The sequence below is a fragment of the Macaca thibetana genome, chromosome 5 (genome assembly GCF_024542745.1).
Source record: "Macaca thibetana thibetana isolate TM-01 chromosome 5, ASM2454274v1, whole genome shotgun sequence".
Classification (NCBI taxonomy): Eukaryota; Metazoa; Chordata; class Mammalia; order Primates; family Cercopithecidae; genus Macaca; species Macaca thibetana.
The window spans coordinates 101,290,017-101,309,226 of record NC_065582.1 but is presented as its reverse complement, the minus strand read 5'-3'; the positions used below and the strand labels follow the sequence as shown (position 1 = coordinate 101,309,226).

Here is a 19,210-nt window from a genome sequence, read left to right as displayed (position 1 = left end):
TATAACATTAGTGGTCTTATGTGTTTCACATTCTTTAATATTGTAACACAAAAATTGGCATATTCCTGAAAATGCTAAACAAGTATATAGAGAAAGACTGTCAAGTTTTTGAATGCATAAATTAAATAAATGTTTCAGGGATTACCTGCATTATAGTACATCTAGGGTTCAAGAGAATGGTGCACGCATGTCGCAAAACTTGTTAGACGTAAAGTCTAATTTTCTATTTTGCATTCTGCGGCTAACACAGATAATTGAGACATAATGGACAGCTAAATCTTTTGTCTTTATGCACCTTTAAACATCTTGCTACTTTTGATATTTTGAATATCTGTTTTTAAAATGTAGTTTGAATACTCAATTGATAGATTTTTAAGCTTTTATGTCACTGCTTATTTCAGTTAAATTAGAGAGATTTCAGGGGAGTTACTGTTTATAGATTGTTCAAGATCCCTCAGGCAACGTCAAGGCTGTTGCATGTGGACAGTTTCTTGAATTATAGCACAGAAACTTTAATACCTACCTCAAGAATGATAGGGGTCTTAAATAGGCAGTCATATTTACTAAAGAAACCTAGAGTTTTCTTAGATTGCCAACCTTGGCAAGACAAGAAATGTCAGGGTGACAGGGTTTAAGTGGCTCTTTTCAGATATGTTACACTGATTCTCTATATTTAAGATGTGAAACAGCCTTACAGGAGCGGTTTAATTAAGTGAAAGTAAGTCTAGTCCTTTTGGAACCGAATGGTTCAGTGAGCAAATATATATCAGCAAGTGAAGGAAGTGGGGAAGTTATTATGTGCTTCATAGACACGATGACACTTTATAACCCCATATCAGGGATCCTAAACAGTGATTGGTTGAGAAAATTATCAAACTGAGTTTAAATTTCGGCAAGTACAAAATTGTCACGCAAAAATCCAGGACAGTGGGCCACTTTCAGTCTTCAAAGAGAAAGATAGGAAATTCTGGATTTTCAAAGTCCTTTTGAAGCCTTTTAAGGTAAGATGAAATATTCTTTTTACTCAGAACCAACTGATTCATTCAGAAAGAACTTTGAATTTCAAAGACAAAGCCAGTTTGATTTTAAGAAGCAAATACCCCTTAATGATTAGATTGTTTGCTTCCTTTTTGGCTTGTCATATTGATAGTATGTATAAAAGATAACGGATAATTATGAGTTAAGGAAGAGATAGATTGGGAACAAGAAAGACCTCATACTGAAAAATTGGCCAACTGAGGTGGAAATTTGATAATTAATTATCTGGGCACTTTGATTAGTTTTGATAAAAATGAGATAACTGAGATATCAAAAAATCCACCTTGGGCTTTCAAACAAGGCTTTAATTAGGCTTTGCTTTTCAGTATTTTATTACTTACTATTACTTATTATTGTCCCACATGAAATGAAATTTAGCAATCACTAGTGATGCCAAATCTAATTGCTAAATGAAATGAAGCTAAATCTCATTTCACGAGAATCAATAAATGAAATAATCTGAAGGAGGTTTGCAAAATTCTGAAGTCTCTGTTTCATGCTGAGAACACCTGGGCCATTTTTATAGTAGTCTTCAAAGTCATTCATCTGCCTTGGAAACGGTGATGAGCATCATGGAATTGTTCCGGAGTGGAGCTGAAAGAGAGATGTAGTGGTCAGATTTCTGGACTGTAGCTCAGAAACGGGACACACATCCCTCTGGCCTTGGCTGCAGGTACCTTTCCAGGATGCTGTGGCTCTTCCAAATCACAGTGCAGATGGGCCTTCTGCAGAGCTATGTAATGGTTAGGCTTGGTACTGCAAAGTACAGGATGACTGTGGCTTAGTAAACAGCTGGCCTTCAACCTCTGTGCCCAGAGCTCTGCATGATACTTGTCCTGGTGTCACCTCAGCCTCACTTGAATCTATGGCATTTCAGAAGGAGCTCTCGCTGTTCTTGGCTTTCTGCTGAACAGCTGTAAGAATGAGCACTTTTTTCCCCCTGAGTAGCTCTGGAACTGTGTCATCTCTCCTGTGAGAAAACACCAATAATTCTCATGACAGTTGATATTCAGTGAAGTTTTATTATATTTTCACTATTGTCATTAAATTCAATCAAAGCCATTTTATGACATGCAGCATTATAATCTATACATGCAGTGGGAGTTCATGAAATAGGAGTAAAACTCTCCTTTCTATAGTAATGGCATCATTACATCAACTTGCAATATAAATTGATTTTTTTACTCACACAGATTATAAATTGTCTATTCCAACTTATTAGAAACATATTCTTAGACCATTTCTGAATTTGAATTCTAACAGGGATGAAGAATCATGATTTTAGAAGTCCCATATAATAATTGCTATCATTTGTTAGAAAACTGTGAAGTGCCTGAAGCAATGCTAAATATTGCTTAGAGTCATAAATATTTATCAACAACATTCAGAAAATGTCTTTTTCTGTGCTTTGCATTGGAATACAATAATCACCAAGACACTCTCCTGGGTCTCAGGAGTTTACAGTAAATCAGGGCAACACATAAGTAACTAGGCAATTTTAAACTGTGCAATGTGTTACCAGTGAGATGTGCAAAACGACTTGGTATAAAAAGGAACGAGATACTAAATACCGTTTGAAGTGGAGTTAGAGAGGGCTTCTCAGAGATAATTCTACCAAACTTCAGGATAGTCCCGAGGTGCAGGTTTTGTCATTATTCCAGGTAGAGGGATAATAAACCTACTTAAATTTCTCAAGCTTACACAGCAAGTAGCAGGGGTAACATTTGAACCCAGGTCTCTGAATACAAACCCCAAATTCTTTCCGCTAGCGTAGGCTCCCTCATGTTAGTAATTTCTGCTCTTAAAGTCTAGTAGAGCTCAATTCTATAGATTTGGAGTAAGGATGACACATGTTTTATCTTTTAAGCACAATTTCAGCAGAATTACTTAATACTTGATTAAAGCTATTCAGAAGAGAAAAAGATGTTTTTACATCCAAGAATTGTGGAAGAACAAAGTTACAGCTATGCCCTTTGCACCTATATGGCTATTTTCCTTCATTGGCACAGGCAGAAAAAATCTAGGAAGCTACATTAGTGCTAAGCCTGGTGATGTCCCCATAACCACACCAGGTATGTTCTGGAACATCATATGTCTTCTCATGTTAGATACATCCTTCTTGCCCAGGAAAAGGGCAAATGCTTACACATCAAAATAATATAGGATTATGATTATCACTTTTACTTTATAAGTAATTTTGTGCTGTTCCTTTTTTATACAGCCATTGATTATTATTATTCCTAAAGAAAATGAAGATAATTGCATATTTTTGCATTTGGGCAGTAGCATGGGCCATTCCAGTAAGTACGCCTTTCTCAGAAAACCTCTACACTTTGTTATCTCTTTTAACCTAACATTAATACAAAATGTTGTGTGTATGTGTGTGTGTGTCTGTGCATGCACGTGTGTGTGTATATGTGTGTGTATATATACTTTTCCTTAATTTTTTTTTTAACAGACTGAGTCTAAACATTTAGATTTGTACTAAGGGCTTTATGCGATGTCTGTGAGGTTTCAACCAAACCACTCCAGTTCATTGTCTCTTTCCTCTATAGAAATTCACATCTTGCCTGAAGGATTATTATTATTTAAAACATTTATTCAGATTAATTTACACTTAGTGCCCAGAAGTCATGGAGACTTTGTCCATCTTTGCTTCATACTCTGTGAATTTTATTCTAATATGAACAAAGTCTGTGCTGTTTAGGAAGTTTCCAAGAAAGAATAATAAGAAAAAGTAGATTTTTTTCAACATATAGGAAACTAATGTTTCACTCAGAGTTATTATTTATGTGCTCACTTTGGAAAATTTGGAATATATGATAAATACCAATAAAAAATTGAGAAAATTCAACCATTTGTAATTTAGTAGCCAGCCATCATGTTTAACATTTTCATATGCTTTCATAATACCAAACATTTGGTATTTATGTAGTTGAAAATGTTCTCAAGTATTTCAAATGTGCTGTTGCAGAGCACAGAAGTATAACAGCATAATACTTGATTTTGCTTCTGTGCAGGCTCTGGTCATGCCTCCTGCTCTCTTAAGAGTTTTGGTCAGGATTACACTTAGAGCGGGTCTTATGCTAGTGCAAGAGACTTGTTGTGCAAAAACACCAGAGGTCTATCCCCTTGTCTTTCTACAAGACTCTTTCCTTCTACAGTTGAGATAAGTGGGCTCATCTAACATATCCATAAAATTGATAATACCGCAGTGAAAAATATCCATGTGCCCAGTTTAAATTCTACACAAGCCCTGTAAGAAGCCACTTCTCTTTTCTATCTGATTAGATCATACTTTGGCCTTTGTGTTAAACCTTTCTTCTTCATTGAGGAAAGAATGTGTGTGTGTGTGTTTGTGTGTGTGTGTGTGTGCATGCTCATGCACATATTCCCAAAAAAGAACCTTTTCAATAGCCAGTATTTTCTACTTGGCAGGTTCCTCAAAGCAAACCACTGGAGAGGCATGTCGAAAAGTCCATGAATTTGCATCTCTTAGCAAGATCAAACGTGTCAGAACAGGTATAGGATGTAATATATTTCTTTTCTTTCCTATTTCTGAGTTGCTACATTCCATTAATTTCCCCAACATTGCAATTTGCTTTCCTTCAAGATCATTGATACTTGTAATTGATTGAATGTTTCTTTTTCAGGATAAGTTAAATGCCAGTGGAACCATCAAAGAAAGTGGTGTCCCCGTGCATGAAGGTGATAAAGGAAGGCAAGAGAATACCCAAGATGGTCACAAGAGAGAAGGGAATGGCTCTGAGTGGGCAGAAGTAGGAGGGAAGAGTTTTTCTACATATTCCACATTAGCATACGAAGAGGGGAATATTGAGGGCTGGAATGGGGACACAGGAAAAGCAGAAACGTATGATCATGATGGAATACACGGGAAAGAAGAAAACACCACAGCAAATGGCATCCAGGGACAAGTAAGCATCATTGACAATGCCGGAACCACAAACAGAAGCAACACTGATGGAAATACTGATAAGAATACCCCAAATGGGGATGTTGGAGATGCAGGTCGCAATGAAGATGCCACTGTTGTCCAAGAAGATGGACCCCAAGTAGCTGGAAGCAATAACAGTACAGACAATGAGGATGAAATAATTGAGAATTCCTGTGGAAATGAGGGTAATACAAGTGAAATAACACCTCAGATCAACAGCAACAGAAATGGGACTAAGGAGGCTGAGGTAACACCCAGCACCAGAGAAGATGCAGGCCTGGATAATTCCGATGGGAGTCCTAGTGGGAATGGAGCAGATGAGGATGAAGACAAGGGTTCTGGTGATGATGAAGATGAAGAAACAGGTAATGGAAAAGACAGTAATGATAACAGCAAGGGACAGGAGGGCCAGGACAGCCAGGACCACGGGAAAGAAGATGATCATGATAGTAGCACAGGTCAAAATTCGGAGAGTAATGAAGATTATGACCCTGAAGGCAAAGAAGATCCCCATAATAACGCTGACGGAGACAACACCTCCAAGAGTGAGGAGAATTCTGCTAGTATTCTGGAAGACAATGGCAGCCAAAGAATGGAGGACACCCAGAAGCTCAACCACAGAGAAAGCAAAGGTGTAGAAAACGGAATCACCAAAGAATCAGAGCCACACGCTGTTGGGAAGAGCCAAGATAAGGTTAGTTTGTAAAGCTGATTTATTTCAATGGCAATTTAAATTCTTCCCTCCAACTATTGATGCTAGCACAAAAATAAACCATGACAAGCATCTATATATTTTTGCATCCATTTACTTGACTATTTAAGGAAAAGCTAGAGTCCTTACTAGACTTCCATATAGAACAACTTTAAAAATCATACATTTCTGAGAACGTAGTTACAATTCTAGAAAAGTCTTATGTGAAATCATGGATCCCCCACGTAATTGTTTACAAAAGTTCCTGGGTAGGAATGTGGATGAATTTTTAAGGAATCTAAACACCAGGGTGCTTTCAATTACAGAATAAAGCACATTGTCACAAATAACTGTGAAGTACTAGAAGTGGAACTCCTATCCCTGTGGCAACTTTTCCCAGTTATTCTTCCTCAGATCAATGCAATTTTGCAGCAAGTATTCACTAGTTAATCATTCTTTCCTCCGTCCTTCCATAGGGAATAGAAATCAAAGGTCCTAGCAGTGGCAACAGAAATATTACCAAAGAAGTTGGGAAAGTCAATGAAGATAAAGAGGATAAAGGACAACATGGAATGATCTTGGGCAAAGGAAATGTCAAGACACAAGGAGAGGTTGACAACATAGAAGGACCTGGCCAAAAACCAGAACCAGGAAATAAAGTTGGACACAGCCACACAGGTAGTGACAGCAATAGTGATGGATATGACAGTTATGATTTTGATGATAAGTCCATGCAAGGAGATGATCCCAATAGCAGTGACGAATCTAATGGCAATGATGATGCTAATTCAGAAAGTGACAATGACAGCAGTAGTCGAGGAGACGCTTCTTATAACTCTGATGAATCAAAAGATAATGGCAATGGCAGTCACTCAAAAGGAGAAGAAGATGATGACAGTGATAGCACATCAGACACTAACAATAGTGACAGTAATGGCAATGGTAACAATGGCAATGATGACAATGACAAATCTGATGGTGGCAAAGGTAAATCAGATAGCAGTGACAGCAGTGATAGTAGTGACAGTGACAGCAGTGATAGCAGCAATAGCAGTGATAGTAGTGACAGCAGTGACAGTGACAGCAGTGATAGTGACAGCAGTGATAGCAACAGTAGCAGTGATAGTAGTGACAGCAGTGACAGTGACAGCAGTGATAGCAACAGTAGCAGTGATAGTGACAGCAGTGACAGTGACAGCAGTGATAGCAACAGTAGCAGTGATAGTGACAGCAGTGATAGCAACAGTAGCAGTGATAGTAGTGACAGCAGTGACAGTGACAGCAGTGATAGCAACAGTAGCAGTGATAGTAGTGACAGCAGTGACAGTGACAGCAGTGATAGCAACAGTAGCAGTGATAGTAGTGACAGCAGTGACAGTGACAGCAGTGATAGCAACAGTAGCAGTGATAGTAGTGACAGCAGTGACAGTGACAGCAGTGATAGCAACAGTAGCAGTGATAGTAGTGACAGCAGTGATAGCAGTGACAGTAGTGATAGTAGTGACAGCAGTGACAGTGACAGCAGTGATAGCAGTGACAGTGACAGCAGTGATAGCAGTGACAGTGATAGTAGTGATAGCAGCAATAGCAGTGACAGTAGTGATAGCAATAGCAGTGACAGTAGTGACAGCAGTGATAGCAGCAACAGTAGTGATAGTAGTGACAGCAGCAACAGTGACAGTAGTGATAGTAGTGACAACAGTGACAGCAAGTCAGACAGCAACAAATCAGACAGCAGTGATAGTGACAGTAAGTCAGACAGCAGTGACAGCAACAGCAGTGACAGTAGTGACAACAGTGATAGCAGTGACAGCAGCAATAGCAGTGACAGCAGTGATAGTAGTGACAGCAGTGATAGTGAGAGCAGCAGTAGCAGTGACAGCAGCAACAGCAGTGATAGTAGTGACAGTAGTGACAGCAGCAATAGTAGTGACAGCAGCAACAGCAGTGACCATAGTGATAGTAGTGACAGCAGTGATAGTAGTGACAACAGCAATAGCAGTGACAGCAGTGATAGCAGTGACAGCAGCGATAGCAGTGACAGCAGTGATAGCAGTGACAGTAGTGACAGTAGCAATAGTAGTGACAGCAGCAATAGCAGTGACAGCAGTGATAGTAGTGACAGCAGTGATAGTAGTGACAGCAGCGATAGCAGTGACAGCAGTGATAGTAGTGATAGCAGCGATAGTAGCGACAGCAGCGATAGCAGTGACAGCAGCGATAGTAGTGACAGCAGCAATAGCAGTGACAGCAGTAATAGTAGTGACAGCAGCAATAGCAGTGACAGCAGCAACAGCAGTGATAGTGGTGACAGCAACGACAGCAGTAACAGCAGTGATAGTAGTGACAGCAGCAACAGCAGTGACAGCAGTGATAGCAGCAATAGCAGTGACAGCAGTGACAGCAGCGATAGTAGTGACAGCAGCGACAGCAGCGATAGCAGTGACAGCAGCGATAGCAGTGACAGCAGTGATAGCAGTGACAGCAGTGACAGCAGTGATAGTAGTGACAGCAGTGACAGCAGTGATAGTAGCGACAGCAGTGATAGCGATAGCAGTGATAGTGACAGCAGCGACAGCAGTGATAGCAGTGACAGCAGCAACAGCGACAGCAGTAATAGCAGTGACAGCAGCGAAAGCAGTGACAGCAGTGATAGCAGTGACAGCAGCGAAAGCAGTGACAGCAGTGATAGCAGTGACAGCAGTGAAAGCAGTGACAGCAGTGATAGTGACAGCAGCGACAGCAGTGATAGCAGTGACAGCAGTGACAGCAGTGATAGCAGTGACAGCAGCAATAGCAGTGACAGCAGTGATAGTGACAGCAGCGACAGCAGTGATAGCAGTGACAGCAGCAATAGCAGTGACAGCAGTGACAGCAGCGACAGCAGTGATAGCAGTGACAGCAGCAATAGCAGTGACAGCAGTGACAGCAGCGACAGCAGTGATAGCAGTGACAGCAGCAATAGCAGTGACAGCAGCAACAGCAGCGACAGCAGTGATAGCAGTGACAGCACATCTGACAGCAGTGATGAGAGTGACAACCAGAGCAAGTCTGGTAATGGTAACAACAATGGAAGTGACAGTGACAGTGACAGTGAAGGCAGTGACAGTAACCACTCAACCAGTGATGATTAGAACAAAAGAAAACCCATAAGATTCCCTTTGTGAAAAGTTTGGTGATGGGATAGGAAAAAAAGATTTCCAAGAAAGTAAAGAAAGGGGAGAAATAAACAGAAGACACATGTAAACATCCACAAAAACAACTAGGGGAATCAAATCGAACAGTTGGATTCAGAACCAAGGCCTAACTCCTGCAGAGAGAGACTCTGAATGCATGACCTTTGGTACATGCCTGTTAATATTCATGTTCTGAAAATATTTTGTTAAAAGTGTAAGTCTAAACATAAAAGAACAATTAAAATATTCTTTAATACTTCACGCAGAAACCTCAAGTAATCACTACATGATAACTTTAATTTAAGTGCCACGTGCTGCAGAGAATGTAGCAGGCAGACACATCTTAAAAGCAACCTGTGGCATTGCCTTAAGTCTCCATAGTTATGTATTCTGGAGAGGCGGTCTGCTTACCGCTGAGTAGAAGATGCTGTACTGTGATAGCCAACTTGGCTTTGGATTCAGTTGCTTGTTCTATGGAAGAAATACATGTATTTCTTACATGGAAAAAAAAATTGCAGCTACTATTCAACCTACCTGGGCTATGGGAATAATCTTTCTAATGATCAAATAGAGTAGTTATAAATCACAGAAATTCTAAAGAGTGCTAGTCAGAAAGAGCTCAGAGACGGGTTGATGTATAAAATCTGATCTGCAATCGGATGTATAGCATCTGATGTTAAAATCTGATGAAAAAAATACATCTCAACAAACCACTGGAAATTGAGTACAAAGTCCCTAAAACTATTGACAAAGCTGATGCAGTGCTTAGAACAGTGTCTTACTCCCAGGAGCCACTCTCCAAATGTTAACCAGTAAATGACACATGAATAACTCTGGAGGAGCGTCACTTAGAAGCATGGTGGCTCACACCTGTAATCCCAGCACTTTGGGAGGCCGAAGTGGGTGGATCACAAGGTCAAGAGATCGAGACCATCTTGGCTAACATGGTGAAACCCTGTCTCTACTAAAAATACAAATATTAGCTGGGAGTGGTGGCACGTGTCTCTAGTCCCATCTACTTGGGAGACTGAGGCAGGAGAATCGCTTGAACCCGGGAGGCGGAGGTTGCAGTAAGCCAAGATTGTGCCACTGCACTCTAGCCTAGCAACAGAATAAGAGTCCATCTCAAAAAAAAAAAAAAAAAAAAAAAAAAAGAACTGTGTTATGTGGTATCAATTATTTATCTTTAGATCAGTCTCACCAAGTCATTCTTAGTTCACACCTTGAAAACCTCAACACGCCAAAACTTCTGAACCAGACCCTGAGTCTGAGTCTCCCTTCCCACTATTAATCTCTTTAATAAAGCGAAAGCTGGTGGGTAATGGTTTGGAAAACTTCTCTTTCTTATTTGAGAGTCATAAATGCAGTTACGATCTGAGTATGCCTCACTCAGCTTTGGCATGAATGAAGGTAATTCTTAGGCCCAAGATGAAGCCCAATTTCTAGAAAATGACAAACTTAAAGGTGTATGGAGAATAGAGATTGATATTTAATAGGGTGGAGATATAGTTTATCATCTAAACTAGGGCACTTTGGAGAATGAAAGGGGTGCTATGAATAATTATACGGAGACAGGAGATATAAATTGGGATTGTCCCAGGGAAACTGGGAGATACTATAACGTTAACCCACAAACCTTAAAGGTATTTTTCAAGATTCAGTAGTGACGCTTTGAAATCTGCATCTTTTTCCACTGAGGTAATTATTTTAGCTTTGCTCTAATGCAAAGCTGAAAATCTATAGAGTGAGAATATGAATGCAACTTCTTTAATGTTAATTTTCAACCAGTTGTTAGTTGACAATTTACTTTCTAATAGTAGGCATATTTTATGAAAAGAGTTTCAGGAGATTTATTTTTCTGCCTTCTTCCTCCTCTATGCAAGTGTCCTTTAGTTAAGAGATCAACATTGTGAGGAGTATTGTTGAAGACTTTAAAAATACTATTCATAAACTTCTCGGTAACTCTTAAGAGTGTAAAATGTCCAGGTTTGTACTACATCACAGTCATGTCATGACTCTAAACTTCTTTCCTTAGGATATGTTCTAGGTTTTTAATTTCTTTAGATTTTAGGGTTTTTTGTATTGCTTTGTTTTGCTTTAATTTGTAAAGCATTGCTTCTAGTATGTGTCACAACTATTTCAAAAGGTTGCTATGAACACTAAGTCAGGCAATGGACATGCAACTCTATAAACTATACAAGATACGTAAATGAAGGAGATAAATCTCGGTGTTATCATAAATATCCATTTATTAAAGTAAATATCCATTTATTAAAATCAATATCCTTTTACACAATTGCTCACAAGGAAAATTCCCTTCATCTTAAAGAGTTTGCAAATACCCCCTCTATCACAAAATCTGATATATAATATTTCTTTTAAAAATTAACTCTTTTTAATTGAAAAAGTAATATATGTATATGCACAAAATAAAAAAAAATCAAACACCATAAAGAGGTATACAGAAGTATTATCTTAAATACTTCTACACTCCCAAGCCCTCTATATCTCTTTCCTATTGCCTATAAGCAATTCCCATTATTAATATCTTGTGGACCCTTTCAGAAATATTCTATGCACGTACATTCCCCTTTTAAAAAACCTGTGGAAGTCTACTATACACAATGCGTTCATCTTATTTTTTTCAATTTAACAAATACCTTAAATATTGGTTCACAGCACACAGATCAACTTCATTTTTCTTCACGTGTGTGCTTTTATTTTATGAAGTGCCATAAGGTATTTGATCTGCCTTTATTGTTCCATCACTTTCTAAGTCATTTCCAGCCCAATAAAAGTCTCTGCAGACATTGCCTGCAGTAATAGCCTAAGCTGAATCCATTTCTAGCCAGTTCTTATAAAGACTTTGTCTTAAGAAATATTCAGGGGCAGGGGATGTTCAGAATCTAGGGTTGATATCAGAAATAACAAAGATATGATCTTGATTTTCTTATGTAATCACATCTGCATTGACTTCTGGACTTTCAGGGCAAGAATGGAGCAGACACACTACAAAAGAACATCGCAAAAGTAGATCCTTTGGACACAAGAAGTCTGGTGTTAGGAAACAAAGCTTATTTTGAGTTATTTTCTGGAATAAAGATGAATAGGTTGTCTGCTAATATTGCCCACAAGAAGAGTATTTGTTAAACTGCAGGTTGCCACTCATTTAGCAGATCAGATGAATTTATTGACTAATGATAAATATTTTATAAAACAAAAAGAATAAAAAAGAAAAATCATAGTGTACCATTTGTACTGCTTTGTGAACCAGGATCATATCTATCTATAGATGTACACACACAAATATGTCTAAGTGTACGTGTAGTAGGACCTGACGGAAAATGCCTTTCTTACTGTTGGTGGTAGTTTTAAAAAGTTTGAAAGCCACTGGTTTAGAAAATAATTACTGCTAGTAATCATTTTATATTTACTTTTTCACATTCGCTTTTTCCCTTAGAAACCTCTAAGTTTCTTTCCCACTTTGAAGCAGAGATTTTAAAGAAAGAAAGAAAGAAGGATGTATGTGTAGGGGGACAGGGAAGAGTGGCAGTGGAATGCGTTTCTAGATTTATCTGTACCTCAGTAAAAGAGTCAAGGAAACATTGTCACTCTTGAACAAGAGGCTATCAGGGTGGTGCTGGTGGATTTGTTAGAAATTCAAGATTTCTTTCTGGCTGCATGGATTACTCCACAGATGACTGAAGACAAGATCTGAAAACTTAGTCTCAGAGGTGGTCTTGTCCTCCCCATCTGACAGGAGAATTCTTTCTGCATCGGCTCATACCACAAAACAGCAAATGTGGTGGCAGGTTTTGTTGTTGTTTAAAAAATACATTGTTTACATAAAGAGATAACCTTTATAAAGTTATACTTCACCATAGAAATACATTTAAAATTATTAACTGAAGTGTAAATTCCCAGAAGTCAAACTTGCTTTATGATTTGTAATGGAAGTTTTGAAAAATTTTAGACCAAAATAACCAGGAACAATTTTCCTCTCCCTAAAAGGAGCAGGAATAGAATAGAATAGTTTAGTCATAGATGAAAATATCGTTGTGTTCTCACAGTGATCCATTCACTGCTGCTTGGAAGCAAATCCTCTAGAGAATGAAACAAACCAACAACACAGTGTTCCCATCCTCTACCCTCTGAACAGGGATCTGGGGTTCAGATGCTAAAAAAAAAGAAAGAAAGTAAGAAAGAAAAAAGTCAATTCCTATGGGGCAGTCTTGCAGCTCAGAAAAATAGTGCAAAGTCTAAAGATCACCAGTACATGAGACTCAATCTGTTTTCCATGAGTTTGCCCAGTTCCCACTCTAGCATGAAGCACTGACTTTATAGAGCTTGATCGTAAGGTACTTCCCTTATTCCCAAACTCATTATTTTGGGCTTTGCCACCTGCTCCACCCATCTCTCCTTTACTCTGTTTCCTTATTTTCCTGCCTAGTCTTTTTCTCTTCAAAGAGGTTAAGAAAGCTCTGTGGGGAGGAAACTCTTCGCCCTTTGCAGATTTTAATTCCCAGGCATTTCCTTTTGTGAGAACCCAGACAAACCCCCTGGCCAGGGACTGCTGTGCCTGGGCTTATATCACTGGGCTTTTTGTATACTCCTGGATTTCAGTCTCAACCAGCTGGTTCCTACCTTCCTGGCACTTTCCTCAGTTGAAACCACTGAATCTTTCTTTGCTATTCTAACTCCATCTTCTTATTCTGAGACCAATCAGAACTGAAGGCAAGAGATACTCAGACTGCAACAGACCAACATGTAGGTACGGCATAATGGAACACTTACTTCTTGTCTTATCCTAACATCTTGATTCCAACAAGTAGACTTGGACCTTGTCCCAAAGCAACAATTCCCTTTGAGTGACCTGATCTTCTAACTTGGCTTCTGTCTAGCTTCTTCATACTATTCTAGTAAACAGATGAGAATTTCCCCAGCCCAATCAGCGCACCAGGAGCAAAACTGTTATCTGATACAGTTGACTTTATGGATGCAATGCAATGAAGGTGACTGTGGACCACAGCAGAGATGGCTCAGCAAAGGAAAAGATAGAATTATTATAGGATTGCAGGAAAGAGTGGAATGTAGATGGTATTTAAAGGAAGCAGTGTTTGAAAGGTTCAAAACAAAACAGGGATAGGGATTTGGACTATGAAATAGATCCAGGCTCCTGTTTCTTTGCAATGTACAAAGTTAAGATGAAGATGGACTGTTGTATCCAGAAACCCCTTATCTGAATCTCTCTGCACCTGGGTTGTAAATTGAGGCAGGAGTCATTCAACAAAGAGAGTTGTTATGACGTTTTATAGCTTCAACACCCTTAAGAGAAAGATTTCCTGTTCACTTTGCAGCTGTCTTTATATATGTACATTAATGTAGTCTGATAAACGGTGGGCAGATTTTTTACTCTCTCACTCTGAGCTAATTTTTGTTTTTTGAGGACGTATGTTTCTGTTTAAACAAAGACTCTGCCTATCCCACTAGTCTGGTGGTCCCCAACCTTTTTGGCACCAGGGACCAGTTTCTTGGAAGACAATTTTTCCACAGACAGGCTTGAGGAAGGGAGGGGATGGTTTCAGGATGATTCAAGCCCATTACATTTATCATTAGATTCTCATAAGGAGAGTGCACCCTAGATCCCTTGAACGCATAGTCCATAATGGGGTTTGCGCTCTCTGAGAATCTAATGCTGTGGCTGATCTGACAGGAGCCAGTATTGGTCTGTGGCCCGGTGGTTGGGATGCCCTCTGCTAGTTCTTCAGAATCAGGCAGGATTCCCACATGCTTGTCTGTTCTTTAAGTATCATCCAGTATCACCTGTCAGACTTTGCATCACTCCCATCGTCTCTGTGTCTCTTTTGCTAATTATTACCTGTACCCTGAAAACACATTGCCACCTTGTGAATTCTTGTGTTTTGCATACAGCTTTCTGTGTTTAAACCCTGCAGCATGGCACAACTTCTTCACTCTCATTTCTCACCTGCTCCATGTAAATGGAGGTTCATGTTCTGTCTCTTTTCTGCCTATCCTATTCTGTTACTAGAAGCCCACCATAAGTTGTCAAGCTCTGGGAGTTAGCAGTTCTCATCTCTAAACTGAACTCAGCCGTCCTCTCTGGAATCCAGGTCGCTGTGCATTAACTTTGGAGATGTCTTCTTTCCCAGGGGTTGCCTTGGTTCGGGGTTTCTGAAGTTCAATTTCTAATTTTGACATTCTCTCCTCACCCTTTTCGGCTTGTCTGAAGGACAGTTAAAAAGAACACTTTTTTTTTTTTTTTTAAGATTTCCAAGAGAGTTTATTTTGGTTTTTATTTTTTATGATTTCACCTTTTATTTTTGATTCAGGGGTACACGTACAGATTTGTTACCTGGGTATACTGTGTGACGCTGAGGTTTGGGGTACAATCGATCCCATCACCCAGGTACTGATCATTGTACCCAATAGTTAGTTTTGCAACCCCTCCCCATTCCTCCCTCTAGTACCCTCCAGTTTCTGTTGTTGCCATCTTTATGTCCATGAGTACCCAATATTCAGTTCCCACTTGCCAGTGAGAACATGTGGTATTTGGTTTCCTGTTTCGGAGTTAGTTCACTTAGGATAATAGCCTCCAGATGCATCCGTGTTGCTGCAAAAGACATGATTTCATTCTTTTATGGCTGCATAGTATTCCATGGTGTATATGTACCACATTTTCTTCATCCAATCCGCCATGGATGGGCATGTAGGTTGACTCCATGTCTTTGCTATTTTGAATAGTGAGAAGAGTCTAATCTTCAAAACCTGTTCTGAGTTTTTTCTTTCAGTAAAGCTCAAATCTTCACCTGTCATTATCTGCCAGCTGATGATACTGAATTTCATTTCAGGATTGTGAAAGAAGAGCGTAGCCATTTTGTCCAACCCAGAGTTCTCACCACAGTCCTCTTTTCCACTCTGACAAGATCCAAGACAAACAAAATAAGCAAAAAATCCACAAAAATAATCAGAAAGCACATCCACAGTATTATTCAGGGTTCTCCACTTTAGAAAGAGAAAGGCTTGAAACAAAATGGCAGTTGATAGGTAAGTAAACTTACCTGGACTTATCAGAGCGGCAAACTCCAGCTCAGTAATGCTAGCATTTGTGTATAGATAAGTTTGTCACCTATTGTCTTCCTGGCTTCATTTAACTATCTTCAGAGGAATGTTTGATGGAGAAATGTCCAAATCTAGATGTCTATTGGGTGGAGCTTTGGCAACACCATTGCCAGTTCTAGCTTTTTAGAGCTCTTGAAATGATATTATAAACCTGCAGAAGTTTACAGTATCTACATCACTGCCAATCACAGTGTGACAAGTGAAGTAGTGTTGGCCTGTAATCTGATAGAGTTCAAAAGCACAGAAATGGAGAGTAAGTATTTCTATCTTTTTTTTTTTTTTTTTTTTTTTTTTTTTTTTTTTTTTTTTTCTGGAGACAGAGTCTCGCTCTGTCACCCAGGCTGGAGTGCAGTGGTGCGATCTTGGCTCGCTGTAACCTCTGCCTCCTGGGTTCAATCAATTCTCCTGCCTCAGCCTCCTGAGTAGCTGGGACTACAGGCACATGCCACCATGCCCAGCTAATTTTTTGTATTTTAGTAGAGACGGGGTTTCATGTGTTGCCCAGGCTGGTCTTGAACTCCTGAGCTCAGGCAATCCACTGGCATCAGCCTCCCAAAGTGCTAGGATTACAGGCGTGAGCCACTGCGCCCGGCCTGCATTTCTATCTTTTATAGCAACTTGACACTGTCATGAAATCCAATGTGATCATTTTTTCTAGTAATTCATTTTCATTGAATTTTATGAAAGTATTGATCCATGGCGGATTTGAAATTTAAAAAATATAGCCGGTTTTTAACCATAGGTAGTTTGAGAAACATCTAGCTATCAGATGACTGTTGTTGAATTAAATTTAGCCTAAAGCTGCCTCCTTGCATATTTTGAGTTTGGCCTAAAGGTTTATCCATACATAGTGAACTGTAAACTAACTGGATGTGTAAACAGACTATAGCCTGCCCTCGTAACAAGCAGCTGAGTCTCAGCCAATCACAGCAGGTATACTTCAACCACTCACAGCCAAATGTTCAAACCGTGTTCAAACAAGGAAAACACTGAGCTGTAACCAAGCTGGCTGTTTCTGTGCCTCTCTTCTGCTTTCTGTACAGTGCCTTCCTATTTCTGTCCATAAATCCTTCTGACCATGCAGCAGTGCTGGAATCTCTTTGTATGTATTCTGGTTTGGAGGACTACCTGATTCATGAATCCTTCTTTGTCTCATTAAACTCTGTTAAACTTAATTGGTCTAAGGGCTTTGTTTTTTTTTTTCACTGACAACTGAAAATTAAGTATCTAAATTATCTTGAAATACATCAGCGGAAAGAATACAAACCCTACTACATAAAAGGGCTACCTAAATGAGGAGCCGAAGCATTTATCAGAGAAACTCATGTTTCATGTGCCAGAAATCTCAGAGATGTTCCCCTTTGAAACTAACATGACTGTCTGACATCCGGTAAAATGAGATTATTGGGCTATGGGTGGAAGGCAAGAGGAATAAAAAGCTTAAAAATTAGGGGATTATTTTTCTGAAATCCAAATCTCCTAATATTTCTGGTCTTTCAAGAAAGGATAACTAGCAGAATGTCTTTCTATCACATGAGGCTGATTCTTAGGCAGGATTAGAGGTACCTCTGAGAAGATGCAGGCATCTGCCTTTTTTGATTTATTGTAATATTAACTTAAAGCTACTACTTTTTTTTCTATTCACTAGATGTGAATGGACTGACTTCCACCACTGAAAATATAGGAAATCCAAAAAATACCTTGTGTATTCTTAGACCTACCAACTCTGTGGAAGGAAAAGCTTCCATGGGGAGTTACCCACCAAGGGTACTTGCTAAATTCTACTGATAATCCTGTAGATTTTCAGTGGGGCTTTAAAAAAAATGCCGCTCAAATGCCAAAGCAATTCAGCATGATAATTTAAAAAGCTAACATGGGTATTTGTACTCATCTCAGGAATTCCGTTAGATACGTTTATGTTGTGCTCTTAAATGCCTCTCCTTCATCAACTCCTGTAGTTTCTCCTCTTTTTAACTCCCATATTCTCCTATCTCTTGTATTAGGTAATCCTGTTTTGGACTATCAACCCCGGTCTTTATCTTGGCCAATTTTTGGGACAACTACTAGCATTGGATTGGCTCTGTCAGCTGCTATCTCAGGTAAGAGGTTCCTCGTTGCTACTTTCTACTCCTTACCATCCTCTCACTGCTTCTCATCATCCTCAGTTATGTTACATGACCCTTCTTACCGGTTCCCAGTAAGAAGGGACTAGTAATCTTGTTGATTACTAGTCCCTTCAACAAGAAGGGACTTGTTGAACTAGTAATCACCTGTTTTGTTCTCTGAAACTCAGTAGAGTGATTGAGAGAAGTGCCACCCGTGGAAAAGATGGAAAGAGTTGTGACACAGTCCAGTGGTTCTCAAACTTGAGTATGTATCAGAAACCCACGAAGGCCTTGTTTTAAACAAAGATCCATCCCCTGTCTTTCCCTGCTGAGTTTCTGATTCGGTAAGGGTAAAGGCCAAGATTTGCATCTCTAACAAATTCCCAGGTGATGCTGATACTATTGCCTGGAAAGTCACACTTTGAGAATCCCTGAGTTAAACAATGTCAACCAGGCGAAGTGTGTGTATTAGCATCTGCAGTGAAGTGGGTTTTTTTTGGAAGGGAGGCTAGGTTTAATTACCTTGAATTAAATCAGGAAAGCCAATGTTAAGATCTAAATGCTGCATATTGATTAATATGCTTACCTAGGATACAAACTCATCCATAACGACATCTTCTTTTCCCTTCTGGAGTGTATGGTCAATAGACAATCTAGACTGAGAGCATTCCTTCGTTGCAAGCTAAGTTAGCTTCTGCTGAGTAAATGAAATGGGTGTTTTCTATATTTTATAGGCATTGAAGATTTAAGGCAAATCTTTATGACCAATGAAATTCTCTTTTTCGTATGTAGAAGTAGCAACCCCTGACCTAAAAATTATAAGTTGTGATGGTTAATTTCACGTGTCAACTTAGCTAGGCCATGATACCCAGATATTTGGTCAAACATTATTCTGCATGTTTCTTCAAAGGTATTTTTAAGGTATTTTAAGTTAAAGTTAACATTTAAATCAGTAGACTGAGTAAATCAGAATACCCTCTATATTAGTCTGTTTTCATGCTGCTGATAAAGACACATCCAAGACTGGGCAATTTGTAAAAGAAAAAGGTTTAATTGGACTCACAGTTCCACATGGTTGGGGAGGCCTCATGATCATGACGGAAGG

General features: G+C 39.3%; 2 protein-coding genes across 4 annotated transcripts in view; both read left to right on the top strand.

The window, feature by feature from the left end:
* SPP1 (secreted phosphoprotein 1) overlaps nucleotides 1–19,210 on the top strand; it is an 899,378-nt gene that overhangs the window by 552,809 nt on the left and 327,359 nt on the right. The gene's annotated exons all lie outside the window — the stretch shown is intronic.
* On the top strand, nucleotides 912–9,128 carry DSPP (dentin sialophosphoprotein). The gene is made up of 5 exons (XM_050790407.1): nucleotides 912–1,001; nucleotides 3,260–3,338; nucleotides 4,477–4,560; nucleotides 4,692–5,687; nucleotides 6,161–9,128. Exons 2-5 carry the CDS (start codon nucleotides 3,288–3,290, stop codon nucleotides 8,816–8,818), a joined length of 3,789 nt encoding a protein of 1,262 aa, XP_050646364.1. The 5' UTR covers nucleotides 912–1,001; nucleotides 3,260–3,287; the 3' UTR covers nucleotides 8,819–9,128.